At 44.8% G+C, this 16,702-nt stretch overlaps 1 protein-coding gene across 8 annotated transcripts in view; it reads left to right on the top strand.

The window, feature by feature from the left end:
* Positions 1-16,702, top strand: part of Trio (trio Rho guanine nucleotide exchange factor) — a 308,383-nt gene that overhangs the window by 273,773 nt on the left and 17,908 nt on the right. For 7 of the 8 annotated variants that reach the window (XR_010050401.1, XM_063257983.1, XM_063257984.1 and 4 more), the window contains 11 exons: positions 2,264-2,359; positions 6,044-6,192; positions 7,327-7,393; positions 8,307-8,410; positions 10,572-10,641; positions 11,963-12,052; positions 12,727-12,819; positions 13,298-13,348; positions 13,594-13,671; positions 14,538-14,729; positions 15,595-15,772. Coding sequence is in view for 7 of the 8 variants with exons in the window: in XM_063257983.1 (XP_063114053.1) it covers positions 2,264-2,359; positions 6,044-6,192; positions 7,327-7,393; positions 8,307-8,410; positions 10,572-10,641; positions 11,963-12,052; positions 12,727-12,819; positions 13,298-13,348; positions 13,594-13,671; positions 14,538-14,729; positions 15,595-15,772 (1,168 nt within the window). In the remaining variant the exon portion in view is untranslated. Of the gene's footprint in view, positions 1-1,209; positions 2,144-2,263; positions 2,360-6,043; positions 6,193-7,326; positions 7,394-8,306; positions 8,411-10,571; positions 10,642-11,962; positions 12,053-12,726; positions 12,820-13,297; positions 13,349-13,593; positions 13,672-14,537; positions 14,730-15,594; positions 15,773-16,702 lie in introns of those variants that run through there. The other variant, XM_063257985.1, reaches the window with a different exon arrangement.

Below are 16,702 nucleotides of genomic sequence, written 5' to 3' on the forward strand. Positions count from 1 at the left end.
TTAGAGCCCCTGAGAGAAAAGAGAAACCCTATGCCACTTTCCTGAATATAGCACTAAATGAATAATAGGCCCTCGTGTTCTGTCTCTGAAGTCTTTTGCACACGAGCTCCACTATAAAATAGGATTAGGTCTCTGTCCAGCTATATTTTGCAGCATGCCAGGCATGTTCGTAGGACCAGTACCAGCTTCAGGGTATGGCAGTCCGCAGTTACTAACATTTAGGGTTCAGCTGAGAGCCATGAATTTCCTCTTCAGTGCATAAACAAGAGGCTTCAAGCCATGTAAATATTTTTTAATGAATTCTTAAATAATCTTATTTTTTCATCTAAACCCTGAAAATGAATATCAAAAAGGAACCTGCTAATTGTAGCTTGCTCATCCTGTCTAGCTTCTAGCTCCACAGTGCCCTTCACATTTGTCAGGTGTTAAAAATCATGCTCTGAAGTCATTGCTAGGTTTTGATTTTGGCAGTAACCAAGGTTTCTAACTAAAACAGTTGTGTTTTCAACATATTTTTTCTCCATTCTTTCCCTTCTTCCCTGGCTCCTTTGTTGGTCAGGACTGGCACAGTCACTTGCTGGATTCATTGCCCTGTAGTTGACAACTCAGGATATGGCACAGGGACTGATGGCCACAAGGTCGCACCCCCTCCCCGTGTAGTCCAAAGCCAAAGCCCTCGAATCCCACCCCCTCCTCCTTCAGCGAGCTACGGCTCTGGCACAGGGGCTCTCGGCGTCGGTTTAAGACCTTAGAGTTTGTGTGCAGCTGAGCCACAGATCCTGGGCTGTGTGGCAGGGAGAGCAAAGGGGGTGCAGGGCAAGTCAGACCCTCGGCGCCTGGCCTCGCAGTGACCAGCAGGAAGTGGGACTGTGTGGTTTATCTGACAGTTCCTGTTTTGTAACACCCTGCACTGTACATTTTTTAAAAGCAGAAAGCCGAATTTCTTAAAATTTGTGTGCTTGTCCAAACAGTGAGGCTTTGTTTACTTATTCACCGAATAAGGGGTTTTTCCTCTGCCATTTAAGGAGTTAATTGCATTATATTCTTGTGTTTACTGGAATCATTTATTACTTTGTTACCTCATTTGGGTATTATCAATAGCAGTTCTTCATTTACAAAAATCTGTAGTGCTATTCCTAAAGAGTATACTATATTGTGACTAATATTTTGTTTTGTTTTGTTTTCTCTTTTTGTAAACTTTCACTGCAGCATTATTTGTGTTCTGTGTCTGTTTTGGCTCAATTTCCTTACCTTTCCATTTGAATTTTTTCTTTTTTCTTTTCTTTTTTTTTTTTTTTTTTTTTTTTTACCCCATATTCCAAATGCCATTAGACCAAACTGACATTTGTTTTGTAAATGCATATTCCAATCCACATATGTAAAAGCTTTGTTGTAAGCATAAAAATCTGTACCTGTCTGCTGTGAGCAATGCATTGCTAGGACAGCTAGCTGTGTGTCGCATGCATCTCTGCTGTCCTTAATATGAAGCAAGGTTCATATTATTTATGCCCCCCCCCCTTTCTAGTTCCTGGTTAACCAGCAGTGCAAGTAATCTGCAAACATACCATGTTTGCTAATTACTGAAATTCAAATTTAGTAGCCCCCCCCCCAGATCCCCTTACTGTCGACCCCGTTACACCTGGATTCTAGCCTAAGTGGCATCTGATGGCTTGTGAGGCCTCAGCTCTTCTGTACTCTGCACTAAGCATTGGGGAAATGGATGGCACAGAAAATGGTGAGCTTGTCCCCCTCTTCCCTGTCTGGTCACCGTACCCTGGCTCCTTCCCTTTCTCTCGCATTCTTCCTTCTCTTAATCCCATAAACACAGCAAAGCCATTGTTAGTGCCCTGTTTTGTTTCCTGATTATTTAAGGATTCACCCCTAGAGCTTAAGTTTCTCATGCTTTTGCTGACCACTCTGTTTCTCTCTCCGTAGCCTAGAGCCTAGCCCACAGTCACAAAGGTTGCAGTTAGGATTTTCCCTTTCCAATCACCTCTCTGAAAACATTACGATGTTTCAGGACCGAGGAGTGAAAATGGACATTGTCCACTTCCCACATGCATCCCAGACAGGCTTTAATGTTTCATGTCAGAATATTGTAAATTCAAAAGGATGACTCTAAATAAATGAAAACAAAGACAAACTTGTGGTCTTTTTGTCTGAAATTACTTATTAAAAAGAACTGGAGCTTGCAGGGGAATTCACTGTCCAGTTGCTAACATGAGGCCTCTCCCTCCCGTCTTTTTCTGAACCTTTTCCCTAGGCCTCCTCTCGGTTACTTGTCCGCCCCACCAGCTCCGAAACACCAAGTGCTGCTGAACTTGTGAGTGCCATCGAGGAGCTCGTGAAAAGCAAGATGGTAAGCCCGCCAGGGCTGTTCAAGGCCTGGGCGCCACACTCTTGTGCTGGGTCCGTACCGATGGGCTGACCTTTGCCCAGGTATTGCTGTGGTCTACAGAATTTCCCTGTGGCCATCAAGCCACCCTCAATGAGTTTCAGGGTCCCCACAATCACCTTCTGGCTCACCAGTGTGTCAGAAGGATGCACAGAACTCTGGACACCTGTTATTCCCACAGTTTTAGTTATTATGTGAGAAGACATCGGGTAAATCAACCTAGCGGACAGATGCACAGAGCGTTAGGAGCTGCTGGGTCCAGGTCCTCTCCCCCAGGTCATCACCCAGTAGCACATACTTTCAGCAACCCTATCCGAAGTGCAGGGAGAATGCTGCCAGCATGGCCACCCACCCAGGCCTCAGCATTGGCACCTGTCATGCCTTGCCTTTAGAAATGCTACCATCCCACTCCCCCCTACCCCCAGTACCAAGGATCAAACTCACAACCTCACCCTTGCGCACTTGCCAGGTAGGCACTTATGCCACTGAGCTAAATCCCTGGCCCTTATCATCCCACTTTTAAGATTCAGAGACTTAGTATGCACAGCAGTGCATATAAATGCTCTTTCTTCTCAGTGACTATAATGGCTAATATGGTTATACCACTAAAGACCTGCTCAAAGCAGGCACTGTCCTACGTGCACACATTAATTTATATAGTCCTCACAACACCCCAAATAGTAGGCATGCATTATTATTCCATTTTACAGATGAGGCAACTGAGATACGCAGACCATTTAAAACTTTCACCAACTAATAAGGATCATTGATGTAATTGTATTATCATTTATTTAAACAAATGCCTAGTATATGTTTGTTTTCAGTATAAAACAATTCATGTTTATTACGAGTATGACTATATCTGCAGGATCAGTTTCCATCAAAATTGTTACGTCAGGGCCAGGAATATAGCTCAGTGATGCAATGCCTGCCTGGCAAGTGCAAGGCCCTGAATTCGATTTCCGGTACCAAAAGAAAAAGAATTGTTAGCTCAAAGAATATAAAGTTAGGATTTTATCTTTCTATATTTTTGTGTTAGCTAGGAGTCACATATATCATTGAATTCCACACACACACATCACACTGTCGAATGAACTGGCTGGCTGGGTCAGATAGGATTTATGTATAGAAAAATTCAAACTGACAGGTGTTGTTGCCCTGCCATGGCTAGAAATTTCTTCCTGAGCAATTGCAGTATTCTGGATAAGACACAGTGAACATTCAAGTTTCATAGGAAGGTTGCTAGGATTTAGAAGGTAACTCAAGAACTTGAACTCCACAAGAATTTGAAGTCATGTAAATATGAATTAAGTTACAACCATATCCTCGCTGCCTGTTTACAAGATAAGTTGATTAATGGAAATGAAAGGTGTTTAAATTGTATCTACAGTGTTTAAACATCTGTAAACATTTAAAAAGCCTTTCACACCCATCAATTACATGATCATTTAAATCACTCATATTATCTGATCACCAAAGTGCTTTTCCCAGGCTCTCTGGCAGGCAAGCAACATGTTCAGCTGTTATTCTGCACCAGTCCCTCCACTTACGGTGTCTGTGTCTCTCATTTGTTAATTTGGGTGGACTTCAAGGTGGAAGCAGGGTCTCTGGCCTGGGCTCATTCAGGTTTATCCTCCTTTTTCAATCTCAAGGAGTTACACGTTACCTGTTTACTCAGTTGACACTAAATTATTCTCACTTAGGCCTGTTTTTAAGTCTCCAGATATAAAGCTGATGATGTAATGTTTTGGAGGTTGATAGACTTGGGTCCAAAGTCTCCTGCTTAGTTAGAGTTGGATTTCATGAGTGGATTCGAAAACCCAAATTAACTGTCTGTTAAAAGTTATGTATTAATTTACTGGGCTGAGGAGAAGAGAGAAGCTACTCATTTGTTCCATAGTATAAACCTAAAATGTGAAGTTTAATATGAAAAGTAAAAAATGCTACCCCAACCAGTGTTCCCTGAGTCATAGACAATTAAAATGGAAGGCAGTTAAGATACTTGCAGAGAGCCAGGTGTGGTGGCACACCTGGGCAGCAGAAGGCTGAGGCAGGAGGATCAACATGAGTTCAAGGCCAGCCTAAACTACATAGCAAGATCCGGTCTCAAAAAATACATATGCATGTACAGTGTGAATGATGTCAAATATTGCTTGATATAACATTCCCAGGAAGACCGTGTCAGGTATTTTAAAGGCTCTGTTTTCCCCAAGAATTGGCAAAATAATAATGGTGGCCTGTTGTCAGAGTGGCTACTTGGACTTAACTTTGGGCTTTTCTTCCCTGATCAACATATGAGGAAACTAGAATGAAAATAAGTGAAATAACACCTAAAACCCAAAATGTTGGAACAACAGCAAAACAAAAGGAAATGGGAGGAATTTGTAGAGATTAATGCAAAAATTAATGAGCTGGAAAACAAGTATAAAGAAACCAAAATATATCTTAGCTCAGAAGAGAGAAAATAAGTACAAATTCACAAGATTATGGAAATGTAAAAGAGAAACAAACTGACAGAATGGAAGTATTTCTAAGATGTTACTTTATTCCTGGATAGAAATAAAACCTGGATGGAATGGGGAGTTCTAAGGAAACCTTTTCCAAAGCTAACCTTGGAAGAGATCCATCTGCATATGAGAAACAGAGAAAGGTGACAAGGACCCACCTACCAAACCTAGCCCAACCCAGAGTGCTTCCCAGGTAGTTCACCCCAGGATTATACTTCTCCGGCAGCTCCGTGCCGGGCACAGCCTTGTTGCCCGCATATGCTGTGCTCAGGCAAACAGACCACACAGAGCAGTGACTGCGAACCTTTTCAGGTTTCCCCGTAATGAGCTGCCCTCTGCAGTGCACACACAGTGGGTTCATCACCATTCAAGCAAAGGCAGTGTGTCCTAAGCAGGACAGAAAGTTTCCACACCTGTGTCCTCACTGGGACACCTGCACCCTTCCAGCTCCGTGAGGGTACAGCTTGGGGCAGGCAGCTGGAAGGGGCTGGGCCCTGTGGTTTCCCGGCCTGGCAGCTGCTCAAGGTGTGCTGGGAAGACCTCATGGACACTGGCAGAGCCCAGGACGGCCTCTACACGCTGACCTGCACAGGGGAAATGTGGCCCAATCGTCTTTTCTTTTCTCACTATTGGAGAGAACGGAACTCAGCGAAGGACACCTCAGCTGTCCATAAGGAACACAGGACACTGGGTCCTCCTCCCTCCCTGCCCGGGCTCCTGTCTGCCAAGAAGCACCTGAACGGACGAGTACAGCCCATCGCCTGCCTCCACAGAAGCTGTTTATTTCCAGGAACACAGCTTTTTGACTAAATTCCTATGTTAACTGCTTTAGAGCCAGGTTTTCATAAATAAAAGCAGCAGTTGCTACGTTTTTTACAGCTTGTGACTTTTAACAAGATTGCATGTACAGACTTTACGTGCTCTAAGCTCTGCTTAGGATGAAGTCAGATTCCCTTTGCTACTATGAAGGGAAGAAAATAGGATCTGAGTGTCAGTGATTTTAATAATACCAAGTGAAGGTTGAGAGAGTATTCCAATTTTACATGCACATCTGTATCTTCCATCTCAGGTTTCGATACCCTAATTCCAGCCTGTCGTGGACAGTAGGTTGTGAACACTGATTATTTTAAATGTCTTCCAGGCTCTAGAGGATCGTCCCAGCTCTCTCCTTGTCGACCAGGGAGACAGTAGCAGCCCATCCTTCAACCCGTCAGACAATTCCCTTCTCTCTTCCTCCTCGCCCATTGATGAGATGGAAGAAAGGAAATCCAGCTCCTTAAAGAGACGGCAGTAAGGCAGAAATGTTTTCATTCTCCTTATTTTCCAGGTTTCCTCTTTTATCACTATCAAAAATAAGACAGGGATTTATCTCTGAATTAGAAAAAAGCAGGTCTAGGGTCTCATGATGAATAATCATATGTACCTGTGTAAAGCCCTCAGAACCTTGTAAGGGTACAATTTCTGTTCTGTTTGTCTGTTACAATTTTAAAATAAAATGATGCCAGAAGAGAGTATCTCTATCCCTTGAAGTGAGAAACTGGCGTATCTTCTGTTGTGTACTTGTAGTCACAAAGGAAAAAAAGGCAGCATAAAATCTGAACCAGACTCAAGAACGTCAACAATTTTGAAGTATAACTTAACAGTAGTGTTCCTGATCTCCAGTACAGCAGCTACTGGTAAATTACGAAGGTTTCAAACACCTATGGAGAAAAGAAACTGAACTGCATGAGGACAAGACTTGGTTTTATTCAATCATTTGTCACACACAGTGCCTTGACTGACATTCAGCAGAGAAGGTACCACATTGATTATGGTTGAGTTAAGGAAGGAATTAATGAACGGACACATGAACCCATGAATGGAACTTCTCAGGGCAATTGAAATAGTTTACTATCCTGGTCAAATGATTGTCCTCTGTCATCTTAGTACTGAACCTTACAAACACACTTTCATGTTTGTAGTGCATAATGTATTCATGTGATTCATTTGTTATCATAAATCCTCATAAAGTTAATTTCTGTACAGTTTTGAGTGATGGATAAGTGATCCAAGACTTAATAAATCAAAATTTTTACCTGTGTCTCCATTAAACTTTGAAATAGCCTAATCATTTTTAAAAAATAGCTGCTTCCCCAGCTCATGCCATTTTAAAAGAATTAGGTCCACGCTTCTTTTAGTTATCCATGTGTGCAGTCACCATACTGGTGAGTTATCCCAGTTATGCCAAAGTACATGTGTCCCCAAGAGTGTCTTGTGGGTCACTCGCTTGAACCTGTAAGTGACTGGCACACCTAAAACATAAGGCCCAGTTGTGTAATTGTGATGTCTTTCTCTGTGGCCCAAAGAGTCTATTCTGACGAAGCAAAACAGGATTCATTTAGAAAATGAGTTTGGATTATAAACACTATTTTTCTTTTTTTCTAGCTACGTTTTGCAAGAATTAGTGGAAACAGAGCGTGACTATGTACGGGACCTTGGCTGTGTAGTTGAGGTGTGTATTTTCAGAAATGTAATAGCTATGTCAGTCCCAAGAGTTCCCCAGAGAAGCAAGGCTGTACATAGTGACAATCTTCTCACATTAAAACATTAAAACACATCACTTGTGCCGACAACCATAGAACAGCCAACAAGGTGTTTCTAAAAGAATTCATCCAGTTACTTTAGCCATCTATAGTCAACTTAAAAACTCCTTTTCTGTATATCTTGGAGTGATTCATTTTAGGTATATAATTAAGTTCTCAAGTGGCTATATCCAGTAATTTTCTAATTATCATAAAAGAGTCTTGTTTTTAATCATTTTTCAAGAATGGACGTCACCCCATTTTTTAAAAAATGATTTTAAAAAAAAAGTGGTACCATCTTAGGTTGAAAGAGTCGATTGACTCCCTGTAGATTCGGCCCCACCCTGAATCTGTGCATATTCCGAGCTTGGTCTGGCAACACCATGTTGTTTACTTCAGTTTGGCGAAGGATAAACTTACTGACATTTTCACTGACCAGAGCTGCTGAGCTCTGTGTAGCCAGAGCAAAACCAAGTATTAAATTTATTTCATAGATTATATGGTAATCCAAAAGGAGGTAAGGCCTCTGTCCATATGAGATAAATGCTGAAAACAAATAATTTATACCCAATTTTAATATTTACTAATAACATTTGTTGTGTGATACAAATTACTTTTATTTATGCTATGACATTTGACCTAGAAATGCTAAATAGTTCAAGGAGAAAGAATTAGAGCAATGAATATAAGCATGGATTTCAAATAACAAAGACATTTTTATATAGAAGATTTTGTTTTTAAATGAAACATTGGTTGCAAAGCAATTTCTAGACTATTCTGTCCTTTGTGATTATTAGTTGGTAACTCTACTCCATGGATATTATTTTTAAACATCCCATGCAGGGCTACATGGCGCTTATGAAGGAAGATGGTGTTCCCGATGACATGAAGGGAAAAGACAAGATTGTGTTTGGCAACATTCATCAGATTTATGACTGGCACAGAGAGTACGTGGAACCTGCGTCACGCGTGGTGCCAGGCGCAGCATCCTCCCTGAGCCGTGGCGGGCAGGCGGGCAGTGGGAAGGAGGGCGTGTGGATGATTCTGTTTTCCGGGCTGTGTGACCTCCCCGAGGAAGCTGGTGCTGAGGACACACTGACCTACAAGGAGCTTTGTAGTGGCACTTCATAGCTTAGCAAAGCTGCAGCCTGTCTTTTTCATACTTGTACTCTAGACGCAGGGTCAGGGTGTGTCTGGGGAGGGCTGGAGGCGGCCTGCTTGGGTCGTGGCCTGCTCCTGGCCTCGAGTCATCCGCTTCCCCGCTCTGTGCCTCTGTTTTCCATCTCCGCCACCTTACAGAGGTTTCATGAAGAGTAGCTGAGGAAGAGTGTAGAGCACTTAGAACATCTGCACACCTCAGGTGTTTCTAATTAGACTTGCACCCACCTTTTGAATAAACACAAGTTACTCTCAGAAGGTCTCTCGTTTGTCCAGTTTAGTTTTAGTGGGAAAATCAGAATTGATCCTGCACCATTGTAACCAAGAAGAGAGCCACATGTGGGCTGGCGCACAGCAGCTGGTCTCGACACCAGCCGCCACACATCTTCCCCTTTGAGTCATCTTTGGTTGTAGTTTTTTAAATTCTTAATCGTGATTGCTTAATGCCAGGCACTGGCATGACAGTGGGGTGTTCCAGCTACAGTCTGTGGTGTCCCAGGCTGAGGATAACCTGGACGGCGTCCTGCTGGCATGCCCGCATGGACATGGCTGCTCCCCCTGCTGGACGATGCTGTCACTACCTGCAAAGCCTTGCCTCCACATGCTAATCAGATGGTCGTCTTCTCCTGCAGACAGGAGTTTGTGCCCTTAAGCTGCAGAATGTCCTAGGGATACAAGGAATTATTGGCATGGTGTGGATCATGGTGTAGATCAAGTAATGTTTTGTTATTTCTGTTCTTATCTCTCTGAATGGAATGCAAAAACCTCTGCATCCAGGAATGGGGTCTTTATTTTGATAGCCCCAGGAATGTCAGATTCACTTAATGTCATAAATGATTGGTCAGCTTTAAAAACAACACTCCAGCTCATAGTTCTGTAGGCTGTACCTCCCAGAAACACAGTGAAAGCAACTTAAGAAGGATATTTGTACCATTATTTAGTCTTCTGCTCACATGACTGGTTTGTAAGGCTGTGACAGGGAAGGGTAAGCAACATGGTATCCCTCGGAGGACAAACAGAACTTTATCTGCAGATTGTGCCTGTTGCAGAGTTTGTAGGGCTAGGAAATGGTGGAGCCACAGCACTACAAAGTTCCATACATCATGAATTGTGGTCTAGTTTATAGGTTAACAAAATGCCAAAAGAAGTATAAGCATATATAAATGTTAATGAAGGTGAACATACTGTTAAAAAAAGAACTATAAGAAATGAAGAGCAGTTGTCCTATAACTGTTTTGTCATTGCAATTATATCTTATTTTATTTTTTGAGACAGGGTGTCTCTGTGTTGTTCAAGCTGGCCTTGAACTCACTGTATGGCCCAAGCTGCCTTCAAATTCGTGGCATTCTTCTTGCCTTGTCCTCCCGAATGCTGAGATCACAGGCCTACAACTCTTTACGTGGTTAATTACAACTAATTTCAATCCTAGTGGGAGCTAACAATTACAGCCTGGAAGTTGATTCTGATACTTGAGAAAATTTCATAAAGCTGATGTAAATAACATATTCAGTATTTTACATTTGTCCTACATTTGAGCCTCTAAAAATTATCATAGAATAACCATGAAATTTGTAGCTATGAAGACCAAATTTTCAGAAATAAAAACTGGCTCATTCCTTTAGAGCATTGCTTTTTCATTCAGAAATCCACAAGGGATACTAGTGCTTCTGTCCTTGAGATAATGGAGATAAGAAATGTGAATGTTCTGTCCCACAGAAGGGCGGGTTGCCAGTCTGTGAATGCTCTCGTTTTTCCCTTGTCTTTCTCAACTACGTCTTTGTTTTCTTTATGTCCTGATGAAACATTTTCTGTGTGATTTATACTTGTTAGTATATCCTTGGACTCTTCAGAGTTGCCTGTATCTAAGTAGACTATTTAAAAAATGTAAAGCTAAATCTAAAATCAGAACACCAAATTGGAAATGATTCTGATATTTTCCTTTCTTCTCAGCTTTTTTTTAGGAGAGTTAGAGAAGTGCCTTGAAGATCCAGAAAAACTAGGCTCCCTGTTTGTTAAACATGTGAGTACAAAAGTATTCTCTGTGTTCCATTCTGGTACCATCTTATTTAGTCAACGGGTAAAAGGAGAGATAACTTGCAGTTGCCAAGAGTGCACAGACTGAGAATCAAGTCAGACCAGACAGTGTCAGAGAGCCAGGGCTTACACCCCTGCTTGTCCATCCCCCTGCAGTGCTTGCTTTAAGCAGGAACCGCCGCAGGTCAGTGCAGCGGGAATCTGAGCCTCTTCCCCCACTGCCCACTGACTCCTCAGGGCTGCCCTCTGGCGCACTCTGGCCACACTCGGGCGCTTTCCCTGGCTGCAGGGCTGCTGAAAGAGATTCACTGGCCCAGCAGGTCTTGCAGTGGGGTCATTTTGTAATCCAGAATACAAGTGTTCAGTTTGCACCATCACTGCCCACTGCTTCAGACCAGTCTCAAGCTCACATTTCCCAAAATTGGAGTGTTTTGCCTGACTGCTAGGATTTCCATCATTCACATGCACTGCCAGCTGCTGGCCATGAATTGACAGGCTTGTTTCATCCATGTTCAAGAAAATGTCTCCAGACACCCAAGTGTAAATAATTATTGTCTGCATCGGTCATTCTTTCAAGTAAAGTTCGCAACCAAAGAGAGCAGTCGTTCAGCTGGAGGCGCTGTCGCACAGTGCCTTCCCTCAGGGCGGTGATGGCGCCAGCAGAGGTGCTGCGCGGACTCCGTCCTGTCATGAGGTGATTCAAAAGAGGTGCGCTCCGCAGCGGCATATTTCAACAAAGCGAGAGACATTTAGGACACTCTGAAGTAAGGCCGGGTTTTTAACTGCAAATCGTGGCAGTGAGGAATGCTTGCCACGGTGCCAGCGGCTTCCTCCGCCCTGGACTTTGCTCATCATCGCAGGCCTCAGTGCTGTGAGGAGGCGGATCCAGTGCTGCTCTGAAAACAGCTTTCTGACAGGAATCACTGACAGTTCTCAGAGAGCGCCGCGCATCTGCACCCCACACTCGAGGACTGCTGCCTCTCAGATTTGAGATTGAAGTGCCTTCTCTCACCTCTAGGCACAGCAGGCCTGCCGGGATGTGGCGGGCTGTGGAGGGGCACGAGTGATGCTTTGCTTAGTAGTAAGTGTGTGCTTTTGCCACCGACCGTATCCGTCAGCACTGGAAACTGAAAGATCACCGGCCTCAGTCAGTTGTGCATCTGGAAGGCGCCCTTCTGCCCCAGAGCTGCAGCTTGTTCCGAGGGACGAGTCCTTTATGAGTTTTCAGAAACGTGCGTGAGCTCTTCTGTCCTGGTGGACTCCACTGTTACTGTTTAAACCCCGCTGTTTGCCTTCTTCATTCCTAGGAGAGAAGGTTGCACATGTACATAGTGTATTGTCAAAATAAACCAAAGTCGGAGCACATCGTCTCAGAATACATTGACACCTTCTTTGAGGTAAGACCCTCTACAGATGCAGAAAGTGTTTGTGAATCTGTGTTGCATTTCAGTTTCTAGACATTAAAGTGTCATTGGTATCCCAGGAGACCAAGTAACTCTCAATAACTCAGTTTGGGAGATAAGAATTATCATTATATTTCTTTCTTAGAAATCAGAGAACAGGGGCTGGGGATTTAGCTCAGCAGCATAAGCACCTGCCTTGCAAGCAGGTGGTCATGACTTCGATCCCTGGTACTGATAAAAAGTTAAAAAAAAAAAAAATCAGAGAACAAGTACGAATTCAGTGTATGGCTGTACCCTCTCCCATTCAGAAGACTGGAGTTGTCATTGAAGAGTGTTTACCAGTATAAACTTAAGGCTTATTATAATTTCAAAATAATTTCCTAAAAGTTAATTTATGATTTCAAAATAATTGCCTAAAAATTTAAATATGTGTTTGTATTGCAGTTGTAAGGCATTTAAACTACTATGAAAGGTTTATTTGGAAACAGCTCAAAAAGGTTTAAGTGTGAAACTTCAAACTCCCAAGATAACAGCAAAGCTCTAGTTGGGTTTTTCTGATATTCCATCAGCAGTGCTATAGGCAGCCTTCCTGACCCTCAGAACAACTAACAGCAGTCTCCTCAGAGTGACAGACACCTGAGATGGTTCTTTTCTCTTTCCAATGACAGGACTTAAAGCAGCGCCTTGGCCACAGGTTGCAGCTCACAGATCTTTTGATCAAACCCGTGCAGAGAATTATGAAATACCAGCTGCTGCTGAAGGTGAGGCACGGGGCAGTGGGGTCAGGGGTGTGCCTGGTGAAAGGGCAGGCTCCGTGGGGGCAGACAGCATTACCAGGGGGCGGGATCGATTTTGTAAGATACCTCACACTGTTGTCTCAAGGTTTCAGTTGCCTCAAACTCAGAACCAAAATATCAGTGAAAGTGAACTTGTTTCCCTGAACCTTGCTGACAGTTTTTCCTCAGCCCTGTCACCTTAGTGGAGTCGGTTGGCTCAGCAGTAGGCCTGAATCAAGTTATTCACTGCAGCCAAAGGCAGAAACTACGGGACCTGGGCGTAAAGAGGACAAGGGCTCGTCTTGGAGCGAAGCAGGAGCCCTTAGATTTGGTCTGCCTTGGCCAGCAGAGTGCCATCTGCTTGCCTCTGAGACAATGAGATGGGAGAGTAGAACTGCAGCCCTGAGCCCAGGGCCCAGTCTCAGAGGTGCTGCTCACCTCACGGTTCTCCGCTTCTTCGCAGGACTTCCTGAAGTACTCCAAGAAAGCCAGCCTGGACACGTCAGAGCTAGAGGTACTGAGCATCCTGCTGCGTCCCCCACAGGCACAGTCACCCCCAAGTCCCAGAGTGTCTCCCAGGCTTGGTGTGACTGGGAGGGGGTCCAGGCAGAGGGCACAGTCTCACCCGTGGTGGGGAAGGGGAGCTGCCCTGTACTGAGCCACAGGGAGGGGAACTGAACGTGGAGGCGTGGTGGGTGCGGGTGCTCGGATCGTACCACGGGAAACTTGAGCGTCCACTCCGCCTTCTCGCCACTGCAGAAAGCCGTGGAGGTCATGTGCATAGTCCCGAAGCGCTGCAACGACATGATGAACGTGGGCCGGTTGCAAGGATTCGATGTAATGCAGCTGCTGTGCTTGGAAGGGCTCCTCTGCCTCCCATTCCCTTTTTTGGTCCTGGATTGTTTGTCTGCATGTGTAGAGAGCTGACCCTTTCAGCTTAGTTTTCTGCATTGTCTTACTGTATGTTAATTGAAGGATGCGTTCTTCATCTTTTTGGTGCACTACATTGCTTTGGAGCCCTGCTCAGAGCCTAGCCACTAAAGCAGCAGCAGGCGGGACTGTGCTGTGTCTCCTGGGCCCTCCACCATCCTATGAGCCAAGTTCCTCTCCCAGCAATTACAGCCATGCTAGCTAGGGATGCAGGGCGCCCAAGGGAATCCCAGGCTCTGTCCTCCATGCAAGGTTGACTTTAGGGACTCTGTGTTCCTTATTAGTCTAACAAATGCTGTGGAACCCTAGGAATGACTGCAGAACCAGAATCCTTTCTGGTTCCTCCCCCTGCCCCCAATAAACAGACAGGAGAAGTTCTTAGTCCCTGACAGCTGTTTTCCTGGAGCACTAGCACTGACCTGAGGACCTGGCTCTCGGGCCTGAGCACAGCGGCTAGCTGCTAGAGGGCTCAGGAGGACAGTACGTCCTGCCAGGCGGTGCAGTGCCAGTGGGAAAGCCCCTCTCAGAGCTCATGCTCATGCTAGAATCTTAACTGAGGCCAGAGCTTACACAGAGATTGGCAAGGCTTTTATTTAGATGTTTGTTCTGTCTGGAGCTAACAATTTATCGTAATAAAAGGCAGAAATTAAGCCGTATAAATGAACAAGAGAAAAGTAGGTTATGCTGTGGGAGGCTAGCTAAAGAAAATAGAATGTAGAATAACTGAGAATACAATGTCTTCTTCTCCCCTTCTCTACTCCTTCTTGTTTCAGGGTAAAATTGTTGCCCAGGGTAAACTGCTATTGCAGGACACATTCTTGGTCACAGACCAAGATGCAGGACTTTTGCCTCGCTGCAGAGAGAGGCGCGTTTTCCTCTTTGAGCAGATCGTCATATTCAGTGAACCACTTGATAAAAAAAAGGGCTTTTCCATGCCAGGATTCCTGTTTAAAAACAGCATCAAGGTAATGTGTGTTAGCAGTTTTTCTTGTACCAGGGTACGTTGTTACTGGTACACCATTCCGTTTTTATGTTGGCTTTCTGATGTTGGCTTAGTCCATATTGAGAGAACCTTCTCGCATATGTGAGAACATTTGCAGTCAATCTGTCCCATCCTTTCTGCTGCCTGCCCTCCTGAGCTGCTGTCTCACACACACATGTGACCATGCACTGCCTGGGACCGTATAAAACTTGTGTTGGAAGGCAGGGGCACAGCCATGGGGTTCCACCAAGCCAGGAGCTCACACAGTGTCCCATTCTTTTCTCCTGTTCAGCAAAGAGGTCCCAAGCACCCATGTCAGGCATGGGCTAGGGCTGGACAGACAGACGCACTCTGCCCTTATGTAGTTTGCCCTCTGATGGGGAAAAAAAAACAGAAAATAACTGCAAATGGTGCTAAATCTGTGACGCAGCCAAGGGCGAGGCAGGATGGTGGAAGCAGATGCTCAGCAAAAGGTCCCTGGGAGAGGCGGGTGCTGGTCCTCTCATCCCTTGAGTCCGAAATCAGCGACGGTGAACCTTGGAGAGCTTTCATTGCTACAAACACTGTCTGTGGCGCACGTGCGCAGGGTGCAGGTTCCCACCGCTGGCTGCCCCAGCGACCCATCTCAGTGCAGATGCACAGTGCTTGTCCCTTTGTACCTGGCTCCTTGCACGGAGTATAGGTTTCCAGCATGCACGGCCTGCAGCGTGAGTCAGACATCCCTCCCTGTTAAAGCTGAACTCACACCTTGTTGTCTGTACAGCGCAGGTAGTTTATCCATGCATCAGCGTTCAGATGTTTGGGCTGCTTCTCTTAGTTACTGTGAATAATGCTTTAATCCTTTCAAGGTGAGTTGCCTCTGCCTGGAGGAAAATGTGGAAAACGATCCCTGTAAATTTGCCCTGACATCAAGGACAGGTGATATGGTGGAGACTTTCATTTTGCATTCATCCAGTCCAAGTGTCCGGCAAACATGGATCCATGAAATCAACCAAATCTTAGAAAACCAACGCAACTTTTTAAATGGTAATGTCTGCTCTGTTCTTCCATGTGTGTCTTCCTCACTAATGTATGCATTCTTTCTGTTTCTCCTGTGTCTCCTGTTGTGTATTAATAATAATGGTAGAGCTTAGCCTTTACCTTACACCAGGCACCATCCTGGCCAGTGGAGCAAATGCTGCCGTTGTGCCCATTTTACAGATGGGGAAGCTGAGGCACAGAGTGGTGGCAGAGTCTGAATTTGAAATAGCCATTGGACCCTTAGCTTTTGCTCACAGCTGTACTCTTCCCCCATCACTCACAGGGTATATATGAGAACCCGTCCTAGAAAGACGAAGGTCCAAGAAAGTGAGGCAGGTGGAACAGGAGGGCCAGAGTTGTTGGAGACAGGGTCGGTGTGCTGCGTGCCACACCTCCCTGTCCACTAAAAACCAGACACTTTTCTTGTTCCCAGTTCCTCTGACTCAAGCGATTACAGAGAGCTGCTGAGCCGAGAGCAGCACGCTGGCTTCATGCTGCCACTCCGTCTAGGTGATGGCTCTGTGACTGCAGCTTCACTCTGGGTTTCACTTGGAGACCAGTGAGGAGCACTGGGAGTGTTGGAAGTGATCTGCTCAAGTACCCTGACTGTTCCCTGCTCTGTTTGCACATCCATCTTGAGTCAACTTCCCAGCACAGGTGGCTGTTGTCGAGGTGGCTGTTGTCATCTGTTGTGAGGAACACACACACACATCACGTTACATTCACAGGCACTCAGGGAAGAGCCTTTAGTCACGTGGCATTTGGGTGGCAAGTGGCTGCCTAGGTATTCCCTCCAGGCTCCTGTCAGCTTACTGGCTGATAATCATTGACATTCGCAGTCCAAATCAGATTCTGTGGCCACAAGTGGAAGCGTTCTTTAAATGTGTAGTTCTGAAATGTGCAATACCAACATCATTTCAGAGCCTGGGCTTTAGG

This window comes from Cavia porcellus, unplaced genomic scaffold (assembly GCF_034190915.1).
Source record: "Cavia porcellus strain 051 isolate PalLab524CR breed Dunkin Hartley unplaced genomic scaffold, mCavPor4.1 scaffold_11, whole genome shotgun sequence".
Taxonomy (NCBI): domain Eukaryota; kingdom Metazoa; phylum Chordata; class Mammalia; order Rodentia; family Caviidae; genus Cavia; species Cavia porcellus.